The 23,335-nt window shown below is 40.7% G+C and overlaps 2 protein-coding genes across 14 annotated transcripts in view; both read left to right on the plus strand.

The window, feature by feature from the left end:
* The first annotated feature begins 66 nt into the window (after nt 1–66).
* gtf2e1 (general transcription factor IIE, polypeptide 1, alpha) lies at nt 67–9,515 on the plus strand. 2 transcript variants are annotated; one of them, XM_084022648.1, is made up of 6 exons: nt 67–251; nt 773–1,068; nt 2,541–2,698; nt 4,836–5,031; nt 5,345–5,577; nt 6,712–9,515. In XM_084022648.1, the coding sequence occupies exons 2-6, from the start codon at nt 779–781 to the stop codon at nt 7,161–7,163; spliced, it is 1,329 nt and encodes a 442-aa protein (XP_083878774.1). In that variant the 5' UTR covers nt 67–251; nt 773–778; the 3' UTR covers nt 7,164–9,515. The 2 variants fall into 2 exon arrangements, with proteins under 2 accessions (XP_083878774.1, XP_083878775.1); XM_084022649.1 differs by having other exon boundaries at nt 776–1,068.
* A 13,575-nt stretch (nt 9,516–23,090) lies between these two features.
* stxbp5l (syntaxin binding protein 5L) overlaps nt 23,091–23,335 on the plus strand; it is a 110,900-nt gene continuing 110,655 nt past the window's right edge. For all 12 annotated transcript variants that reach the window (XM_084022360.1, XM_084022366.1, XM_084022364.1 and 9 more), the window contains exon 1: nt 23,091–23,283. In XM_084022360.1, coding sequence (XP_083878486.1) covers nt 23,116–23,283 — 168 coding nt within the window. In that variant the 5' untranslated portion in view covers nt 23,091–23,115. The remainder of the gene's footprint in view (nt 23,284–23,335) is intronic.

The following is a 23,335-nucleotide window of genomic DNA, read 5'->3' on the forward strand; positions in this document are numbered from 1 at the left end:
TTGCTTCTATTGGCCATTGAGTGAAAAGAAAAAAAACCTTTGTTGCGGTTTTAATTCCGGAGTTGTCTTCTCAAGTCATGAAGCATGTTAGCTAACCTAGCAGTTCAAATATTCAGAAGTACTAATGTGTCTCGTGAGCTTTAGCTGTGGTTGTTAGAGACTCAAGAAGAAGAAGTCAGCGTACTCCGAAATGTCCTAAGGAAACGGTGGCTTTGGGCGTATTGGTGGAGCATAACGTTAAAGAGCGTCTGGTAGGGTTGGCGTTAACTTCATGGTGGCTGCATGGTTAAGTTTAGCTAACGTTAATTAACAAAGTGTTATTGGCAAGTTAGTTAAATATCAAAATAACGAAAGATGGTGGCTTAGCGTGACTGGTAGCGGTTAAAGCAACACTAATGTTAACGTTGCAACCTAAATATAGTATTATCTTCAGTTGCTTGCTGCATTAGTCACCGTTGTTTTGTTTTTGTCTTTGTTCGAGTAGTTAACCTAAAGGTAAATGTAATTTCCGCTGTCCAACAGCCATTATAGCTGGCACTACAGTCAGGTCTGGCAGTATTAACCACCACTGTATTCATGTTAGCTCCAAGGAACAGGGCATAATAGGTTACATTCACATTGCTGATTGCTCAAGCTTTCGTTTCACTTTAAATTGAACCTAATCAGAAGTTTAAAGAGGTTACCTGCTGATCTATGCTTAACAAATTCCTTGGCATGCCTCCCTGTTGTCATTTTCAGATCTTTACTCAGGAAGTCTAATCTCTCTCCACAGCAGAAGATGATAGAACCAGAGCTACTGACTGAGGTCCCTGCAGCACTTAAGCGGCTAGCCAAGCAGGTTGTACGGGGTTTCTATGGAGTGGAACATGCCTTGGCCCTGGACGTGCTCATTCGCAATCCATGTGTTCGTGAGGAGGACATGCTGGAGCTGCTGAAGTTTGATCGTAAACAGCTGCGTTCAGTGCTCAACACCCTGAAGGCAGACAAGTTTGTCAAGTGCCGCATGAGAGTGGAAACAGCCCCCGATGGCAAGACAACGCGGCATAACTACTACTTCATCAACTACAGGTGACTGTTTTGGTTTGCATTGCAACAGGGCAGATAATAGACACAGTAACACACAATATCTTAGTGTTATTAACTAGTGGAATCAATGGGTATCTGACCTCACTCCTTGCTATTTGAACACATTTGTAGCTTTTATGTGAACCTATATGACAGATTGTTAGAACGTGGTTTGATTAATCAGAAGGACCAACCTTGACTAACACCCCATCATAAGAAGCATATCTTCTTCAAAAATACACATGACACTATTTCAATACTTTTGGTCCAAACTAATTAGATATGAAAAATGGGTGATGTTTTTGTGCTTAAACCTCAATTATTTCAAGGTAGGGTTTAATAGGTTTAAGGTAGGGAAAGCACTCTTTTACTTCTCCTGACGTTTTCATGTTATGCCTGCTATCAGCTGATGTCTTAGTATATGGACATTCTTTCATATGAATCCTTAAAGGAAAATGTGCCACCTTCTTATGTGGATGGCCAATCAGTGTTTATGTTAAATGTAGTTGATTGAAGTCAATTCCTTCAGTGCATGCTGTATTGACAGAGGAAGCTCAGTTTTCAGCATGGAGTAGCATAATGTAGCATATGTAGTCTTTCTCATATCTCTACCTCATGTCTTATTTTCATAGTCAATTACTTCAACACTTTTATGACAAAATGTGACTTTCTTGATGTGCAAAATTATCTTTTTTTTTAATTCACAAGCATCATATAATGTAATTTATGTACTACTATACTTTTTTTTTTTTTTTTCTGAAAAATAAGGTCCCATAGTGATCCACTGGAAGGGTCTTTGCCTCTATTTCAGCTTAGATTTCTAGTCTCTGCCTCTGCGTAGCCAGCAAGTGTGCTCTAGATGATGTTCAAATACCAAACTAACTTGTGCTCTTCACTTGTATTACAAACTATCTACGTTTCCAACAGTGATATATATTTTCCCAAATATTGGTGCAATGGATGTTGTGGATACGGATTCATTTTACTGTGTTTTGGCTGCCTAAGATATTCAGCCATATTTATTTGAGCCAGAGTGAATAAATGGGGTGAAAAGAGGCAGAGGCTGCTTCTGCTGCATTAGACTTCAAGTGGATATGACCAGCAGTGCATCCTGGCTCATGTAAGCACTGCTCCACGGGCAGTAGAGCTTTGCTTTTTCCGTAAATATAGCATAGAATGTATTGCATCAACTGACTAAATTTACTATACGCACTGATCAGAATCACCCCTGGGTGACACAAGGCATCCACAAAAGGCCAAAACCAACAGCAATATTTGGATGAGCTAAGCCCAACACTAAGGAAGCAACCTTTGCTCTATTCCCGGGACATGTACCAACACATGAAATGCTAAAACACAAGAAATTACTCTTTAAATTCCATAGAAGGGATGATGTTATCCACATAAAAAAATGATTCAGCCCAACATGTTGGATACTATTAAGCTTTACCAACCAGTTTTTTTTTTTTTTTTAGGGTATTGGTCAACGTGGTCAAGTATAAATTAGATCATATGCGACGACGCATCGAGACAGATGAGCGAGACTCCACCAACCGTGCCTCCTTCCGGTGTCCCTGCTGCTTCTCCACTTTTACCGACCTAGAGGCCAACCAGCTGTTTGACCTCATGACAGGTAAACATCTGTTTAATCATTCCCAACTTTAGCCCTTATGTGCTGTATTCATGTTGTAGTAGAAACTGTTAACATTTGTATGTTTATATTTAATACAAATGTTTCATTCAGCTCTAAAACTATTAAAAAAGATGCGAGGGAGGGTGTAATCCACTTTCCTCTTTATTCAAATAACACACAAAAAAATAAATAAATAATGGGTATAAGATTGTGGAGCATCATCAAATTTAATGTTCTGCAAGTTGGCTACACAGAATGTCTGGGTATAGTGGTGGTAAAGGTTTGCTTTATGTTGTTTACTTAAATGCATGAAACTGCATTCGAATGATAATGCTTCAGAAGAATATAGTGCTTTTGATGAGGAATGCGTATGCAACATGCTTACATTGTCCGCTAATGTTGAATGTCGAATGTTGATTACCGGTCAACCACCACTGTTGCTAGGAAATACTTGTGCTACACATGTGTTTAAAACATGCCACCAGGCTGGTGAGGGTTTAACATTTAAAGCCTGTGAAACCTCTGAACACACCCAGAATCACTGATAGGTGTTGGTGAACCCAGTGATAACAAACAAACAAACAAACAGACAAAGATGCCACTTGGTCCTGGATCTACTTAACTGCAGCAATGTGAACAGTTAAACCACTGGGGGTCAGCAAAGACAAGATTTTCAGGGGACTCTTTAAATGTAAACTCAGTTTCCACTGGGCAAATAATTGGTGTAGATTGGTTGGTTGATTTTAAAGTATTTTATATTTAACATATATTTTTTTAGGTGGTTCTTTCTTTTTAGGATACATGCTGTTATATATGACTGTTGGTGTACTAAAGCCTTGTGGCCAGTGTGATGATTTGTTGTTTCACAGTGGAGCATTAAACTTAATCTAATTCAAAAATGACAATGCCATTTCACACTATCTTCCAACATCATAATAAAAATAAAAAAACAGCATCCTGAAATGTCATTACAACGTTCTGAAGAGACCCGTTTTAAGGCTCATAAGTAAGAAACCGAAGCAAAATTTGAATAAGTTAGAAAGCTGCACATTGCCTTCAAATGCTTATGTAAAGTAAATGAATACAATCAGCTTCTCAAATCCTCAGGCACATTTTCAGGGAAGAGTCATACATATTGTTGCGGGAAATGCAGCATAAAACTAGGAACGAAAATCCAAAATACCACCACATTAATACAATTGATGGCCAGTGTAAATTACATGCTGGTAAACGTTTGCATTCCGTGCTTCCTGGTACTGTTTCACAGCTGCCAGCACCTTCCTGGTGACACGCCTTTAAACATCTTGCCAATTCCTTTGCACTTGCACAGCTGGCATCAAATATTGCTGTGGAGGCAGTAACCCTGCACCCTGCCAAGGGCTGACAAAAAGAATACCTGAGGTTCACATAGTGGTAGTCTGGTGGGCCGGTTGCTTCTTTAGGGCCAGCAACACTCGGTTTTACCTCACAGACATGGGGAATGACATGTCTGGTCCTCCAGCTCATTCTGACCCTAAAAGGAGAGCCGGAAACCCTTCTGAATTTTCACACTTTGCAGTGTGATTGTACCCTCCTGTCTTTGTAGGCCATGCATGTTTTTTCTTCTACTCATTCCAGCTGACATGTAGTTCCACCCCATGTTTTTTCCTGGAAAAACAGTTAGTTGTGCATTAAATGTTATTTTCTTTTACCAATCCTTCTTCTTACGCATTTAGCACATGTACGCTCCCCACTCTCCATCTCTTATTTCAGACACTCACGGCCTCATTTGCCCCACAAACACTAACATTATTTGACACACACACACACACACACACACACACACACACACACACACACACACACACACACACACACACACACACACACACACACACAGACAAATAGAGACACAAGGCAGACATGGTGTCTGTGTAATGCTGGAACGGTTCCCATAATTGAAACTGAAATCAGCCAGAGAAGCAGATGGCGGAACATGCCCTTCTCTTACCGATAGGAAGCAGTTCTCAAAGCCCTGGCAAAGACCCCGCAATGCAAAATTGTCCCCAGAAAAAGATGGGCCTGCAGTGTCGTAAACAACGATGCATTGTTCATCCCCTCCGACTTGTTTGAAACATTTTTCTTTCTTAACCCACAGGTACGTTTCGCTGCACGTTCTGCCAGACGGAGGTAGAAGAGGATGCGTCCGTCTGTCCTGACGGCAGGACACTAGTGGCACGCTTCAATGAACAGATTGAACCAATCTATGCACTGCTACGTGAGACTGAAGATGTTAACTTGTCCCAGGACCTGCTGGAGCCCGAGCCTGCTGAGATTCCTGCCCTCAAACAGAGGTCAGCTCCTGATAAACCTTACACTACTTGTAAATACTTATTCCCTTCAGTTAGCATCATATGTGTCACACCCTGGAGTCACTGACAACGAATGTGAGTTCACCTTTTGTTAACTGCAGTGGTGGCCTCAGTGACATTGGCTCAACTTAATAATAACTGTGTTGCCACAATGGAATTCTATTAAGCCCCAATAATTAAACATTTTAGTTTGAAAGTGTAAGAAACTATCAATCTTTCATGTTTACGCATTTCATTTTTAAAGATTAACTTATGGATCATTGTTTAAAGGATATTTTCTGAATCTTTCCTCTAGCCGTGAACGTGCTGCAGCAAATGCAGGAATGACTGGCCCACACCGTGAAGCCTGGTCTAACAAAGGCTCATCTTACGCTGACTTGTACACCCAGAATGTGGTTATCAGCATGGAGGAGCAGGCAGACCAGCAGAAGCAGGCCAGTGAAGGCAAGGCACCTAAGGAGAGGCCGGTGTGGTTGACCGAGAGCACCGTGCAGGGTGCTTACAATGAGCCTGACATCCTCAAGAACCGTAAGTGACTTTTTTTGGCTTCGCTTTTGGTTTTGGTGAGCAATAACCAGTCCGTCTGTCACTCTTTCACACTATTCTGACAGCAAGTTTTAGTTTGTAGAAACATTTTTGTATTTTGTATTTATTTAAACTGTATTTTGTGAACTGGGAACATGAAGAATTGTCAATTTTTTTTATATAATTACCACCATAATGAAAGTCAACGGTCAGAAATAAGTTTGACTAATATAGTACTATATGTTTATCTAGTTGCCTCAAAATAATGTAATGGCATGCATTAAACACTGAATTAATGCTGCACCCACAGGAGTGCCTCATTGGTGCCGTTATATATCTTCAGTTTGTTTTCACAAGATCTCGTACTCCAAGAGTCGGAAGATGTTAAATTCATAATTAACTTCCCTCCCACTCTCGGATGCTGTTTTCACTCTCATTAACTAAATGCTATTGCCCGCCCATGGTGAGGCTTGCTCATTTCACTGGGTTTTCCAGCAAAAAGATGATGATCAGCTGGACAGAGGAAAACCTTTGACCGCTCTTCAGTGATCTTAAATTCCAATTCCTGTTCTCTTTGATTGAAAAGGTCTGTCACAGGTCAAGGCCAGGTTATCTCCCTTTGTCAGAGTGGTCAAGAGTTATCTCGACATTGTTTCTCCACCCAAGGGCATGTTGCAGTCAGGCCTGTCCAGCATAATTGCTTAATTGAAATAATCAGAGGCTTGATTAGTGCATGGCCGAGCAAGGATTGCTCATTAATAAAATCCATTCCTGTGGAAATTGCATGAATTAGGCCTTCTGAACATCCTGTCTCTGAGGTGCGTCTCTGCATCTTTCCGTGGTGATCTTGTTGGCCTTTGGAGCCTGGAAACAGACATGACATCCAAAGGTGATGGGGTGTAAATAAGTTTTTGTTCAGCTACTGAACTGCAGTAATCAATGCTTAATGAGGCGGTGAGATAGGAGGCTAGACAAACCTACTGCATCATGGGATCTTGATGTCTTGTTCCAGGCACAACTTAAAAACAATGAGAAATATTTCTAAATGTTCTGAAGTTCCAGAAGAAGTTGCAAGAAAGAATGAGTTCAGAAGTGAATATTTTCTTATTTTAATAAGTAATTGTTTTGGTATCACAGGTGGAGACCTTGTACCACTAGCACAGGATGGAGCAACTGGTCATGGAACTGGTCAGGCAGATGAAAATGAGGAAGTGATGCGTGCCCTGCTCATCCATGAGAAGAGGGCTGTGGCTGGACCAGGTGGAGGTGGAGCGAGCGCCGCTACCAGGGGACTCGCCTCCACCACAGCAAATGCCAGCGACTCTGAGAGCGACACCAGCGAATCAGGCGACGACTCTCCCTCAGGCCCTCCACCCGCCACAGCTGCTCAGCATCGAGCCACCATGGAGGAGGAAGACGATGATGAGTTTGAGGAGGTGGGGGATGAGCCAATGGTGATGGTCGGAGGCCGGCAGTTCTCATACCGAGAGGTCAGCCAGAGGCCAGAACTAGTGGAGCAAATGTCTGCACAGGAGAAGGAGGCCTACATTGAAATGGGACAAAACCTCTTCCAGGACATGTACTTCTGAACACGCACACATATATATTTACACATACATTTACACACATAATCAACAATTTGATGGATTGGCTTTGACTTCCCGAAGGTATACTCCTGCCGTCTCACACTGTCAAAGATGACGTCTGAGAAAATGTTGGTAGACAAAACTTCTCAAGAAGAAAACACGATGCTGCTCAAGAAGTATTTACAGTCAGCATCATGCTCCTGCATCCTAATAACCAGGACATGCTCTGACAGAGTTGCCTCGGTTTTTACACATTTAGTATTCTATCCTCAGTATTTTTTTATTCTCAATCATTGGACAAGAAGGAAGCTGGCCAGCTGCAGTTTGTGCACCGAGTGCCAATTTGTTTTTTTGTTAAACTGAAATGAAAATAAAACAGGTGTCTACACTAGTCATGTTTTAGCTGTGTTTTACAGTCATGCCTTCTCATGCTTGCGACAGGCTAGATATGCTTCAAATTGAATCAATACACCTGAGCGAATGTGTTATGCCTCAAGTCTTATTTTTCTCCAACTGAACAGAACATTGATTGTCTATTTGACAGCGTGACACTGAAGGATTGAAGCTGCTGCTGCTGCTGCTGTTGTGCTGAATATTTTCCGCTCAGACTGGATTTAAAAGCTCATCACATGTCGGAACAAACAAGAAGATTTGGGTGAACTGTTGTGGTTTACAGTTAAACATTCTTATTCTGAACAAGCCGTCATAAAATCATACTGCATTATAGTAATATGCATGGACATTTACGGATGTGACCATAGGCACAACCAGCATATTACAAGCAATTCATAATATAAAAGGAAGGGGGCAGTGTGACATTTAGTTCTCAGATAGTGGACAAGGCACTCGTAATACTAAATTAAACCCCCTAAACTATTTACAGGTGGACCTTGATGTTCCACACCATGCTTATGTGTGTGGATATGACTTCTTGCTGTACCATGGACCTATATTTTGTAACTGATCATTAAAATCAAACAGTATAAACAGCAAAAGGTATGAGACTCTAACAATGATGAAAAACATAATATACCTTTTTGTTTTTCATTCTTAATTATGTCAGCCTCTTAAAAAAATTGTAATTCCTTAATGAACTATTGGTTTGCTTTCATTCTCTACACAGTATAATGTCTCCTAACTAACATGCTAGGAGGCCAAAGGTCCCTCCTACCATAGTTAAACCTATGTTGATGCTCTCATTACATTCTGGCACCAAATTCACGATGTTCAACACTGCAAACGGTTTGTATTCCCTTTGGGGTTTTTTCAGTATCGATGTGTTACAATCCCTTTCTCATACAACAGCTGAAACAAAAAGTAATATTTAGCTTATTGTCATGAAATACATTTCAAATATATATGAGATATGTGCCAAAAAATACCTGTGTTTGAACAGGACCTACTGCCAAATATTTGATTGAAAAATGTGGTTTAAACTGATTGATATCAATTGATTGGAGGAAATCAGGTCAATTCAGATTAAAAAATAAAAATTTGAAAGTTTGAAAAGTATACATGTCACAGTGAAAATACTACTCAATGAGTATCCAAATCAAGTCAGACTTGTCAGTGTGTTAGATCGTATCAATCGCGGATGGTATATTAATTTAATATTTATCATACATATAGATAGTATGATCAAGATTATAGACATGCTCATTTGTGAAAGCCTGATTTATAGACAAATGGGGGACAACAATCCAGCAACAGTGAAAGATTAATAATCTTTGGGGGAAAATAACATGTATTTTGTACGCTTCCATTGCATGGTCATATCCTCCCAATGAAACCGTTCTTGTCGCGTCGGGTCACATCCAGGTGATTATAATTTTTCATTGAGGCAGTCCCTACTGGGTGAGAATGCTCCCAGTATTCCTTCAGATGTGCTCCAGTAGCTTTCCAAATAACTGCTTTGATGTAACCACAGACACCCACGGCACTGGGTCACCTACTAAAGGGGGCAATTTCACGTCAAAGCCAGGAAACAAGCCTTTTCAAATAAAAGATTAAACGTTACACCTTGCATGCGTCAGTGGCATTACCTCTTTTGATTTTTATTGAATTGTTTCACATTTACATCCTTTATACTCACATAATGTTGGATTATCATCCAGATTTTTTTTTCCTTCTAAATGACATTAAAAGTGTAAGCCTTTTAGTACATAAGCCTAAATGGCTATGTGTTGCAGTCATTTGCTATAGGCTGCGCTATTCTTTGTCTTCCATGATAACAAACAGACTCGGTGAAGCAAACGTGAGGAGGGATGGGGAATGTAAAGTTCACATTTTTGCCCATGGGATGCACCAGAAGAAAGCTAATGGAGTGTCAATAAAATGGCTTTTCATGAACCTGAATATCTTCCAGACTTGCAGACAACGAAGGAACTATAACATGTCTGAATTGCCTCCATTATCACATCATGTTTGCACCAGTTCTGGGCTGTGAAGGATGGAACAGACTATCATATAGTACTTCACACCTTAGTGGTATCCATAGATACGATCAGTGCCTGTCCTCACCTTGTAACCATTCACAATCTGTATTTTGTAGGCCTATCCAGATGTGTAGCTTCTTCAAGACATGTGAAAAGTATTATATTATAGATTTGTAATAGATGATAATAATGTGCACAAACTTCCCATTACATTGAATGCTAAGATTAAACCTGTTAGAATTATTCTAGCGTAACCCTGAGCTGAAGATCCTCACAGTAGGTGGCCAGATTAATACTCAGATATTACAGGAGTTGGTTAAAAAAACAAAAGAGAGTAACAAACCCATGGATTCTGTATTCATCAGCTGGCCTGAAACATGATTGCAAATGAATGCACATTTTTCTCCATGTCTGGTGTATAGGCAACGTCTCCAGAGGCCAAAGCTTAATTAAAAGCAGCTTCGATGAGATTGTTACTATAGGAACACTGCTGGTTGATTCCTTAGCTTTAAACGCTTTTTTATTTGTAGTCAAGCTTTCCTTTTTTTCTGGGCTGTGACATAAAATAGCTGATCCTCAGCTCTAACACTGACCCAAATATCTCCATGCTTATCATTGGTCGATTTACCTCCAAGCTACAAGACAGCAATTGGAAATTGCCTGAAAAATTGCAGTAAAGGTTGCTCAGCTAACATCTGGAAAACACGTGCTTGGTGTGGATGATGTACTTCATATACTGTACATCATTTGTGACCACAGAACATCCTGCTCATCATGCTGGAGGGTAGCACAGGTACAGCAGACCCCGTCTAATCTACGGGGTGTATCAGATTCAGGTGAAAATGTCAAACTCGGCAGAGGAGCTTGGTGAGGTCTGACACCTCTGGAGCCCTACAAGCCCATACATTCCTTTTAAGTTAGAGGATGGACACCTGTGGGGCAGAGCCTCAAAGGTCAGGATGAAAACAGGACCTGGCCTCATTAAAACATCCCCCACCCTTCAAGACAGCTCAATTAAAAACCTAACCTCATGCTGCGCCATTGATCTGCCAAGGCAAGCCATGGAGATAGGCTGCATTACTGGGAGGGCAAACTGAACTCAGGAGGGAATCCACAATGGTATAAAAAATCAGGGTGCCTTGAAGATCAGACATGGCGTGGTGAGAGGTGGTCATAGATTCATGCGCCTTCGTGAATTTAGACATAGCTGCTGGAGTTTGCACACATCATTGTCCGCTCTCTAATGGTTCAATGAATAGAGAGGGAAGTAAGGTTGACATCCAGGGAGCGAACGGGATTTCAACATTTGGAAAGGCATCATATATAGCTGTTTTGTGTGTGTGTGTGTGTGTGTAGGTTGTAATGACTGATGCTTCACGAGGTCTGCCTGAGAAAATTACATCAGAATTGATTGCTTGAGGTGTCTCTGTCACTCTTCATCCAGTAAAGCCCGAAGATTAACGACTCAATAATCGGCCCCCTGTTTGTCTGTCTGTCATTCATCATGCAATTCTCTGTCATCGTCTTAAGAAGGTGAGACTATTCAATCTATCCGTTTGTCCATGTATCTATCTATTTCATCACTATTGTCATGTAGATACCACCTTATTAGAACAGCTGCAGCACTGTTATAGCTGGAAAGCGGACAGGACAGGCCGGGGATCGAACCGCCAACCTTGTGATTAAAGGACGACCAGCTCTCCTCCTGCACACTGCGCTGTGGCAACATGGCTGAACCATAGACTGCATATAAAAAGCGACCGCCATCTTGTTTTTTTGCAACCACAAGAGACACAAGAGGGTGGAGCTAAGTGCAACCGAAGCTGAATAAGACATTTGTAGGCAGCCAAAATGTTTACTTTCATGACTTTAAGCACAGCAAGGGAAGAAAAGGTTTCAAGTTCAGGTTAAACACAAACACCCCGACTGGAAACCATCTGCTCTATCACAAGCCTGCCCTGCTTTATTATCTGACCCTAAATGGGACCATAGCCTTCTAAATGATCATCATGTTTTAATGAAGAAGAACTTGAAGTGAGGTTGCGCTGCACACTTTGCATCATGGTTAACTTGGCGAACAGCATTACAGTGCAAACAACAGCAGCAGAGCTGCCAGAGCTAACAGTGTTTCCCTGAGAGGGAACAGGAGGGTGGCTCCAAGAGGGAAGACATCGACAGCTGCCTTTTTTAGGGAAATACACATTTGACATGGAAATTGAGTCCTTAGTGTCACCCATTTCATTATTTCCGTTTATATATATATATATATATTGCCACAGGAGAAAGGGAACATGGTCAGCAAAGAACAATTTGCAAGAAAAACAACAGTTAAAGACAGGGTGATTGTTGTTTACATGCATTAACCTTTTGTGCAAGCATTTCACATCCATTTAGAAAAGAACAACCATGATGTCCTTTATTTATTCATGAGATATCCCCGCTTTCATCCTCACCTGCCAAGGACAGTCAGCACGGTCTCCTAGAAATTATGTTTGCATATAATGAAACTGCATTGTGAATTAGGTTTGGAGGGAGACATATTTTGTCAAGGATTATGTTCTTATCATATAACAAATACGTTTAGAAAGAGTCAGGTGTGGTAGAAAGGTACACAGGGCTTTCACCCAGGAGGCTGCTGTCTGTGTCCCATGTGAACCAAGTACTGCTGTTGTGTAAGCATCATTTTTGTGTTTTTGTAAGTTTTGTAGCTTTTTTTGTTTGTTTTGTTCATTAATCACGTTTCAAACTGCAGGCTTTCCTTTGTATTTTGTCTCTGTTTGTAGTGAAAATGAGGGGTGAGCTTGTTTTAGTCATACTATGCTTTTAACTGAATTAAACAGGCATATAGTATACAGTAACACAACACACTCAGACAGGACAAAAGTCAAAAGCGGCACCGTGGTATAACTGATGAACAGTGTGTAGGCCTACATGTAAAGATGTCGACGGATACTACTGTGCCTCTGATGATATCCCAGAAGTCTTTGCTGAGGAATGTGGAAGAGCACAATCACACATCCACATGCTTTTGTTTCTCATGATGTGTCACCGCTCGTCTGCCTCGAGCCAAGTGACAAGCTTCTGAGTCATTTTCAGTCCTACGCTTGAACAAGTGATTTTTCCTGCCGTTTTTAACCTGCTTGTTTGTCTTTGGCCATCAAATGTAGGATCTTTAATTTTATGAAGAATAAGTACCTCCTTGATTTAACTGTCTTGTTTCTTTTTCATTGTCTGGTGTCACACCTCCTCCTCTTCCACCCACCTCCGAGCCCTACATGAAAAGTCCCATGAGTCTGCGGTGTTGACGTCACCTCAGTGTGCCAACTGTTGTCCAACAGAGGGGGACTTGTTTCTATGCCACCAAACAAAAGCCTTGTCTCTGTCTCCTGGCATAATGAAACTTTCAGGTCCCGCAGGAGAGAAACTATTCATTAGTGTGTGTCTGGTTTATCTCTAAAGTGTGTTCACATTGAGCCACGGCTCCATTCTGTTTGTCTCTATCTATTTCAAAACTGGATCGGCATGATTTTATACTGTAGTTTAATGCCAAACCCAGTCAAACTGTCCCACCCAGCAGTCCTGAATGATTGTTGACATGATATGACTGTGAACATTTTTAAACATTTTGTAATTCTGCTATCACGCTGGGTTCTGAAGCCCCCGTGCACGAGGGTCTTTTATTTACTTTCTCAACATACGTTTTCATTTTATTTCCTGTCTTGTTTTTCTTTTCAATATATATAAGCTGAATTGAAATGATCATAACATATCAATACCATAAGCAAAGGAAAAACAATTATGTCTCTACATTTACATATTAAGGTTTACATTGAGGCACAGGATCAAGCAAGACGTACCAATCTATCAATATTACCACAGTAATATTATTGTGACATGTTACAAGGAGGGCCGTTTTCCTTTTCATCAAGCTGAATGTTCAAAGAATCATTCATAACCCGGTGGAGGACAGCTTCATCCTTCCTGCAGAGGGAACACGATGGTAAAGTGGTTAGAATCCATCCCTTAACACCTGGTTCGATAATAGCAGATGGAAAATGCATAATATTCTCACAGAATGTTCCTTGGGCATCACGTGGAGACCTGTGCTTGTAATGTTACATTTCTTATGGTTTATTATTATTCAGATATATTCTGGTGTAGCTACAGATGACCATTGTTTAATATTGATGTGATGAAGTTTGACCTTTAATAACTCAGAGTGCATGTTTCTCCGGTGATATACGTTTGTCAGTAGATGATTTATGGATCATAGAGAATCAAGGTGTGAAGCATTGATTGTGATAACTTTTAAAAAGCTGCGTGTCTATTTTTGGACTTTTTTGTCATTGTTTGTTCGTATGCACATTGGTTCTGTCTCTATGAATTTATGGTGTATTAGCATGCAAGGCAACATTTAATATCTAAAGTCATTTGATAACAGATGATAATAATAAACCCATTTCATGTGAATAAGTAATTCAGGCCTAATAACGGGGGTGGTCTACGAGGGTCTTGTGGGGATTTTGTGTCCCACTCAGTGATTCTCTGAGCTCATTTCACATGTAGACTCCACGAGACCACTAGCTTTTGGCAGCACAGAAATCCTCATCATCACAGCAAGCTAGTACGCTAACAGAGTCGTCAGTGGACAATAAACGTAGGTAAGTACTCCAACAGCGTGCTTGTTAGCACAGCGGAAATGTGCTGCTTACACAGTAGCAGCTAAAGCTCTCATGAAGTTGATTTTCTGATGAATACCTTTCCCCTTTTAACCATTAAAGTAACTCATGTGTGGAGGATTCAAGCAGAACTAGCGATACTAAAATGAAAAAGAAAAATACTAAAAGGAAATGCAGCATTTTACTCAACTTAAGGTTCAAAAGCATCATCAGCAAAACTGCTCAAAATAAGTACTCATCATGTAGATTGATGTGATAACTTTTTCCACCACTGTTTAGCATCACTTTTGTTAAAAGGCAAAACGAGAAGCAAATAGAGGAGAAGCATAAAGGAGAACGGTACTCTACTTAATGGAACAGTGATTTACCAATCACGTCGTAACATTGAGTCACTCATCTGTGCTCAGCAAAAAAAAATGAATCATAATGTGAATAGTAAGAGGTAGTTTAATATCAGTCGGTTAAACATTTTATCTTGATCTCCAATTCTTTGCTGCTTTCCCATGAAACAAATCACACTACTTTAATTAAGAGGAGACAGATGCTTTAATGCAGACAAAGTTCCACACTTCCTGAGTGCAACATAATCCTACTGACCTTATCTCCATGTCTGACTGCGTGCAGGGCATATATACCCTCTATGGTCTCAATACAAATAACATTTTTTACTTTTTTATTGGCACTTTGAAAATGCACCATATGATGCCTTGTGATATAATTTATTGATTTGAAGACGTTTTATGTATACTCTTGTCTTATGTGATTATTTTATCTTGTATGCTTTCTGTGCAAAGCAGTATAGAGCAGCATAAAATGGAAACACTCAAGTAAAGTACAAGTACAAAATATCCATCCATCCATCCATTGTCTACCGCTTATCCTGTATTCAGGGTCGTGGGGGGGGCTGGAGCCGATCCCAGCTGTCATTGGGCGAAGGCGGGGTACACCCTGGACAGGACAGTACAAAATATATAAAATAAATATAAAATATACTTCAGTGCCCCCGCGACCCTGAATACAGGATAAGTGGTAGACGATGGATGGATGGATGGATGGATATACTTCAGTGCGGTACTTGAGTGAATATACTTAGTTACGGTACTTTCCACCACTCCCAGCTCGGTCAGGTGGCACCTAAAAAGAAAACTGATTGTTTTTCACACCATAGTCGAGTGCCACCCTACCGGATTAAATGAACACAGCGGGGATGTTTCTTCAGCAGACAAAGAAGACAAAGAAGGAGCAGAAGAGGAACGGATCGATTGAAGTTCTCCCTCTTTTTGCCCTTGCCGTCATGCGGTTTGGCTTTTGTTCCCTAATGCCAAAATGTTATGTGTGTATACGGGGTGAATGTCATTTTTCTGTTTTTATTATTTCTAACTGTTTTAGTCTGTATCTATGAAGATGAATCAATTATCGCAATATCCTTGCATATAACTCACGCAAAATAACTTTCAAACCATTCCATATCAAGTACTGTACATCTAGAATCCACCAGATAATTGTGAACCATTATAAGATTATTGTCATCAAACTAGCAGCTGAAAGCCAACAATTGTCCATAATGGTCCTCTAATTTGATGCAATGTCTTCTAAATTGATATCTGTAATTAGTCAACTTAAGTATCTCTCTGAGGCCATGTTCAATCTAACACTGATACATTTATGACCTTTTCCAACCAGTATAAGATGCTGTTTTCCACTAAAGAAAATGTAGCTTTGCCATGGTAGATACATGTGAAAAACAACATTTTTGTGAATTTGAAATTGTTGATCATTCTATACACATAAATGCACACACCTTTACACGCCTTTTACAATCACAATAAAGAACTTCAACACTGAGAACCAACTTCCTATTCCCTCCAAATCTGCCATCGCTACAGGCATTTGACAAAGCTTTATGTTCACGGTGTCAGAAAACAGAACATTTTTCTAAATGCTGCATTCGAGGACTGACAGTAATCGGGTGACCTTGAAAATCTGCAGTCTGTTTTAAATGTGCAATCCTTTAAACACACTGAATAATCTCCTCTGGTGTGTGATTGTAACACTCAGACACAAGATAAGGCATCACAGGGCAGTTGACAGCAGCAGCAAAAAAAAAGGGTGGATCTTTACTGTTACGTGCAATTCTGTCCCCTGTTTTATTTGTGTGTCTGATCTATATTTGCATTCTAGGTGCAGCTCCCTGATTGCCTGATTGAGAGCACCTGTGTGGGATTGTGTGCTGAGCCTTTTAAGGCTGGCTCACTGCTCTGCACACTCACTTGCCATGTGAGGTAGTTAGTAAGACTCGTCTTTGTGAAACTAATGCAGGTACTTTCCTTTACTAATTTCCAATTTGCACAAAACAAGTCATCCTTGCCACAAAATAATAAAATGTAGGTGTTTATTTTCTAAGATGTGGCGGTGATACTGAGCTGCGGCTCTGGTAGCCTGCTGTGCATGTGCTGAATTGATCCGTTCAGTAAAGACTGAATGGATCAATAACAGTAAACGTACTGCAACACAACACCAGCACATCATACTTTGCAGTTGTGATTGTGTTTTTATGCAACTTACTTCCCAAAGCTTCTATTTGATTATTGAATATATAATAATTGAATATCAAATCACACAAGCGGCGTGTTAGCTGTGTATCTGAGTAAACATCCCGAAGAAGGCACAGAGACGAGGAAATGAGAAAGTATTGACACTCATTTCTGTGGATCGTTACCATGAGGAAATGCCATCAGGTCCTTGGGCTCATTGTGACTCTCACTATCTCTTTCAGTAAAGGTTTGTGTTTGCTTAGGGGCGATGACTAACTGCTCTGCTTGTTATAAGAAACCAGTGCACTCTGGACTCTCTAAGATAAATCTCAAACAGAGTTTTATCAGCTTTAAAATGCGAAAACATAGAGTGACTCTTAAGTAAAAGAGGAAATTGGTCATTCATCGTCTATGTTTCCCCAAAAATCAGGTGTGCATTTATCAGCTCATTTATATGGAAATTAGTGGTCCCTGAACGACCAGCCCTGCCTCTCCGGCCCTCACTTCCTCTACCTTGACTCAATTACCCGTACTCCCACAGACAGCAATGAATTCTTAATTGAAAATTGATTAAAAAAAAAACTTTTTGTGGCTTCACTTTGCTTCTAAACTCCTAAGCTCCTGTGCATTTATATCAAATCACCCTGCAGCTATTAATTGGGCCACAGTGCCTTAACAGATTGGTGGGTGGTCTGAGTCTGTGTTAATCAGCTCTGTTGGAGGTGGGGTGTGGGGGGTGTACATGGAAGAAATTATAAAAAGTTAAAGCTGGCATGTGTCTCCATGTGCATGTTAGCAAAAAGCTGGATGTTCTTCATTTCCGAAGCATGACCTCAACACCGAAGGGGCTCTATAGAATTATAGTCAGTGTACATGCAGCCGTGCGATGCAGCAGCAACTCACACTGGCACCTTCTCCAATCAGTGAATATGAATTTCCAAAATCAAATTCCATAAGTCGGTCAGCTTCTTCTTTTCAACAATCCATCCATCTTGTTCCGCTTATCAGGGGTTGCGGAGCAGCAGATTTCGGAGGGCATGTCGAACGCCCCTCTCCTCCAGCTCTTCCTGGGATCTATTCCAGAGGGGACCTCTTACCAGTCCTCTAAAGGGAGGCAACATTCTGGCTCTGAATGTGAGATTCTGAAATGATTTAATACATTTGTCAAGTTGTCAAATATGAATATATTCAGTCTGGAAATATTAGAATAAATCTACTCACACTATGTCATTAATTTTAAAATAAAAATGTTCAAATTCCCAGAACAATTATAGAGGACATGGACACTAAGTCTTCAATGGTGGCTACAGCCATGTCTGCCATCCACTGTGTTTGTCCTGTAAACAGGGAAGTGTAATTGTAATCTTTGTGTCTGAAATTGGCAATTTCCCTCAGGTGTATCGTGTACGTCTAGTTTAAATGTACAAATATCCTGTAACATTCTGTATCGATGTGTGTCTGAATACAGTTTTGAAATATAGCTATGGATATTTCAAATATTTACATCTCATTATAATGTGTGTTTATTCTCATCACTCACACTAGATGCACGCCTGTGGAGGGCAATTTCCCTGAGCTGTATTCATTGTATCTAGAAAACACATGTTGGCTGATTTACCAGTATTTTTTTCCTCCATTTCTGATTCAGTGACGTCAGAACCTCAGTGACAACAGGAGAATCTCAATGCTTTCAAGGCACAGGATCACCATTTTTCACCTGAGTTGCACCAATATGTGGTTCACTCCTGCGTAATCGCCTCATTCACATCACATTCATTTGTACCTTTGCATTGACCATGTGAGCAATCTTGTCACACAAAAAGTTTGATTCTTAAGTTTGGTGTGAATATAATCATGTGATTACTTCACCTGCGGTTGACCATAAATTCTTTAGAGGCAGTAGCTCTTTGAGTTTACCTTGGTGTGTCAGGAGCCTGAAGGGTTCTAGGCAGCCCTGACTATCTGTCATTTACAATCACTCAACTTGAACTTAATCAATAGTCATTTTACGACTGTACTTGGCCTTGGTGTGTTTGTGTGTGTGTGTGTGTGTGTGTGTGTGTGTGTGTGTGTTTTCATAAATTCTTTCTGACCTGAAATAGTTTCTATGCACTTTTAATAACATCTCTTCTAGCTCTAATCATCTCTGAGTCGAAGCTGAGTAATCACTGGGCTCTTATTCCTAACATACAGAGGTCAGTTGAGGAGTCATTGTTCAAACTTCCCCTTCTTCCTCAATCAGTAGTGATTCATAATTATTGTAATAGCCATTCAAATTCCCCAAGATCCACACATGATTGTTTTAAAGGAAACAAACAAGGAACTATTGAATTATGACGATTGAAATAATTGCAGACAACATCAGTGGCCTTGAGTAAAATCCATCCTCTCATCCACTTAACATTATTGTTTTTTTTATCTTTATGTCTGTTCTGTTTTTTTCTTCAATGAAAGTCACAAATTATCTCTGGCCATAAATTATCTGGCAGCCTAATTACCATGTACCATCCAAAACAAAGCTCTTTGTGGGTGAGTGTTTGTGCTGAATATCGAGCTCACTTTCTGCATTTCTGTCTGTCCCCCATTGCTTGAGGTTTTGTAAACAGAAACATGGCACACACACACACACACACACACATTACCTCTTTGTATCTCTTCATGCAAAACACTAAACGGTAATGATAGAACTACTTTTGAGGGCAGCTTTGCAACGTATTATGTGGACAGCTCTGGACATCCTTTGTGAAAAGCTCCCTGAGGTTCAGTCATTGTGGGTAGAGGAACAAGTAATATATCCGATGGGCTGGTGTGTTTGTGTAGCGGTCTGAGCCTCTTTGTTGACCTTTCAGCCCTGCCATGACACCTGCAGAGGAAACCATAATATATCACACACAAACCTAACAGAGAATGATGTCCACACATCATTGTTCAAGGTCAGTCTCCTTTCAAACACTCTCCCAACTGTTTGTATTTTTTTTCCCAGCTCATAACTTTAATATTATAATGGATTTATCATTACACAGTATTGCAAGGGCACTAATCGATTCAAGTGTATTCTTTTATTCTATCTTCCCATCATGTATGCATCCATTAGCGCACTGAAATTACAACAGTTTAGAGCTTAACAAAGAGATGAGACTAGAGTTTGAATCGTGTTTGAAAGTTGAATGAGTTAGGTTCAATGGAGGCTTGGTCCTTTAAGGATTTCGCCAAAATACAGTACCAGGTAGTATCGAAAATATCGAAACAAACTTAAATGGAGCTATTTTAATATTTTATTATTTTTTGGTTCATTTTCATATCATTTGATCCATTATTTACATTCTTTTTTTTTACTGTATTTACCTGTTTTAAATGTATTTGCCCGTTTTAGACTGTTGCGAAAGGCGCCCTGAAATAAAATGCATTATTATTATTATTATTATTATTATTATTATTATTATTATTATTAGCTATCAGAGACCACCTGACAAAGGATTTAAAAATAGGTTCAAATCAGAATGAAATGGTATCCTACTCCCAATCCCCCACAGAGCCAGCAGCAATCTGCTAGCAGCTAACAGTGCTAACAACTTATAGGTTGGGAGGACACAGATTTAATACAGCAGAAGGTGGGGGGCGACGAGCCACAGGGGGCAGGGAAGTCAAGTCCCCTGAAACGGGAGGAGAGGTAAGAACAGGGAACCAGAAATAACTAAAACACAAAGTGAAAAACAAGAACACAATAACGAAGTACTATAATAAGACATGACACTGGTAGTGGTACTGGCTTGTTTTTATTTTTATCTTTTGGAAGGCAGAAAAATATGTAACCAAGAAAAGAGTAAGACCCAAGTTCAAAGACTCAACACTCAAAAGGATGTTGAAGCCAGTAGAGTGCTTGTGATATCTGCAGAGTGCACAGAGTCTTCAGCACTCTGGAAAGCATTAGTGACACAAACCACAAAGTGTAGTCTCTTTATCTTCTTATCTTGGATTGAAGAATAGGACAGACCGACCACGTGTGCTGTGCTCTGACTCCATAACATCAAGTGTCACCAGGGGGCAGAGGCTGGTGATGTAAGTGCTTATGCAATATCGCTGGTCCTGAACAAATTAGGTAATTATGGTTAATGCTTTTCTTTTAATACATATATGCTAGATTGTGTGGGGTAATTTATTTTGAAATACTATAATTGCAGCCTGCAGATACTGGCTTCCATAAGTTTTGGCGTTGTTTGATTCAGGGCCGCTCTGACATCTGAGACATGAGTGGGTTGCGATCAAAAATGTGAAAAATCAAATTGACATTATACCTTTCACAAAATACATTTTGGGGGGGTTTCCCGGGTTTGATTTGGATCAACCTTGGTTGGTAAAAAGTTGAATGAGTGAGTTTGTAGGGAAATTCATCTTAATTCTGATTGAGTACCTATCAAGCTATAATTTCAAGTAATTTCAGTGACGTTCAAAAATGAATAGAAACCTGTGGCTGCGTGGAAGATTGGAAATCAACCCTTAACACTTACGGTTGGCTTTGGAAAATGGCTTGTGGTAAAGTAAAGGATGTTTTGCTGGTGGTTAACGGGACTTAAAAGCCTTGTTTTAGTCCATTAGTGTATTGTGACAAACTGCTCAAAATGCATGAAATGCCTGAAACCAGCAGTAGTCTTTATACCACTCCAAACAAACATTTGCATCAACTTTCTCCAAAAATAAGTGTTATGGAGCTCAAGTTGAGTTCAATGTGGGACCTCTGTCCTACACTAACCTAAATATCTCAGTGCAGTTCTAACGAAGTTTAGGCAAGTAGTAGTAGGACATAGTTTACCAAAAAGAGAAAACAAGAATATAAGAGTAAGATCATACCTTACAGCATAACGTTAAAATATGAAGTTGTTATTGGAGTAAAATGCTGATCAAATGAGATGTCTTTTAACATCCAAGTGAGTGAACAGCTGTTCTACAGTTTAAGGTTTTGGTGGTGTGAGGGGATACTGGTTGTGTGAATTCAAAGGAACTGAGGTTCAAAGTTTTGTACATTCAAAATAAAATACGAATATGCAGAAGATTTAAACATCAAGATGTGGGGTTTTTGTTCAAAGGAATAGTTCTGATATCTGCTAATTGCATGGACATTATCTCCCACAGAGCCTGTTGATGGAGACTTCCGAGCAAACAGGCGGGAAATTAGCAGCTGCAAATCAGTTAACAAAAACCACAATCATTAAGAGCTTTTACAATCCACAACAGGATGCAACGTCTCCTCTCAGGCCCCTCCTTTCAACAGTTTGTTTGATACATAGCTTAATTAAAGTATGGGAGCATACTGTTTCATTTTGGGTGAATTGTTTCTCAGCTCATTTTCTTATTTTCCTTAATCATGCTGTATCTTTGCTTTCACCCAATCGTTGGTGAGAGATTGGGTGAGTGAGTCTGTGTGTGTGTGTGAGAGAGAGAGAGAGAGAGAGAGAGAGAGAGAGAGAGAGAGAGAGAGAGAGAGAGAGAGAGAGAGAGAGAGAGAGAGAGAGAGAGAGGTGGTGGGAGGCGGGGCTGGCTGGTTTTTCAGCACCGTGGACAGCTACCGTCTCCTGTCTGACTGCAGGGAAGCTGCGTTCAAATACAGCTGGATGATAGAAGAAGGAAAAACCATTCCTCCACTTCACACATCGCACAGCATCTTCTTGTTGTGCCCTCTTCTTCTCCTCGGTGCTTTAGTTGACCCGTTTTTTTCCGGCCTGACTGGGGAGTCCAATCGCGTTTAACTGCATTGCCGCTGCGTCTCCAGTCTTTCCCCCCTTCCTTCTCCTCCTGTTACTGGCAACCACAGCGCTGCCAAAGTGTTTTTATTGGGGGTGGGTGGGGGGAGTGGATCGACCTGCTCGAAGTTCGTCTGCTCTGTTCACTTCTGTCTGATACGTCTAAACATCGCTGCTCCCCCGGTTATGTTGAGCGGGGCTTTCTCTCCAAGCCCGGGAGTGGACGTTACTTTAGGATGCAGAAGGAAGATGATAGTAGTTTCGGTTCCGTCGGTGCATGCTCTGATATGAGATAGGCGACCTGCATCTGCAAGTAATCGTCAGATCAGAGTGGTTCAGCCAGCGAACAAGATGTGGTGTCTCCATGACTTTTTAAATTGCACATGAGAGAGAACAGAGTGTGTCTGTTACCCTACAGCTGCAGGGAGCGACGTCTTTCTTCCCCCCCCTGCTGACCAAACGAGTTGGGGATCTTGCACCTGAGAGGAGACCGGGAACTCTGGGGGAAACAAAGAAAACAGAGCGGTCTTCTTTCTCTTATACCTAATTGTACAAAAGCGCGATAGAAAATGAAGAAATTTCGGAAGGTGTTGGACGGCTTGACCACCTCCTCTCCGGGAGGGACTATCGGATCCCCATCGTGCGGCAGCGCAGCCGGGACTCCCACAGCGGCGCCAACTCCCAAGGAAATCGATGTCCAGGAGACGCTAGTGTCGGAAAACTTTCAGCTGTGTAAGGTGGGTAGATAAAGAGCTTTGTGCCGTTTTAGGCCGCTAGCCTAAACGAACG

The sequence above is a fragment of the Eutrigla gurnardus genome (assembly GCF_963514095.1).
Source record: "Eutrigla gurnardus genome assembly, chromosome: 12".
Lineage (NCBI taxonomy): Eukaryota > Metazoa > Chordata > Actinopteri > Perciformes > Triglidae > Eutrigla > Eutrigla gurnardus.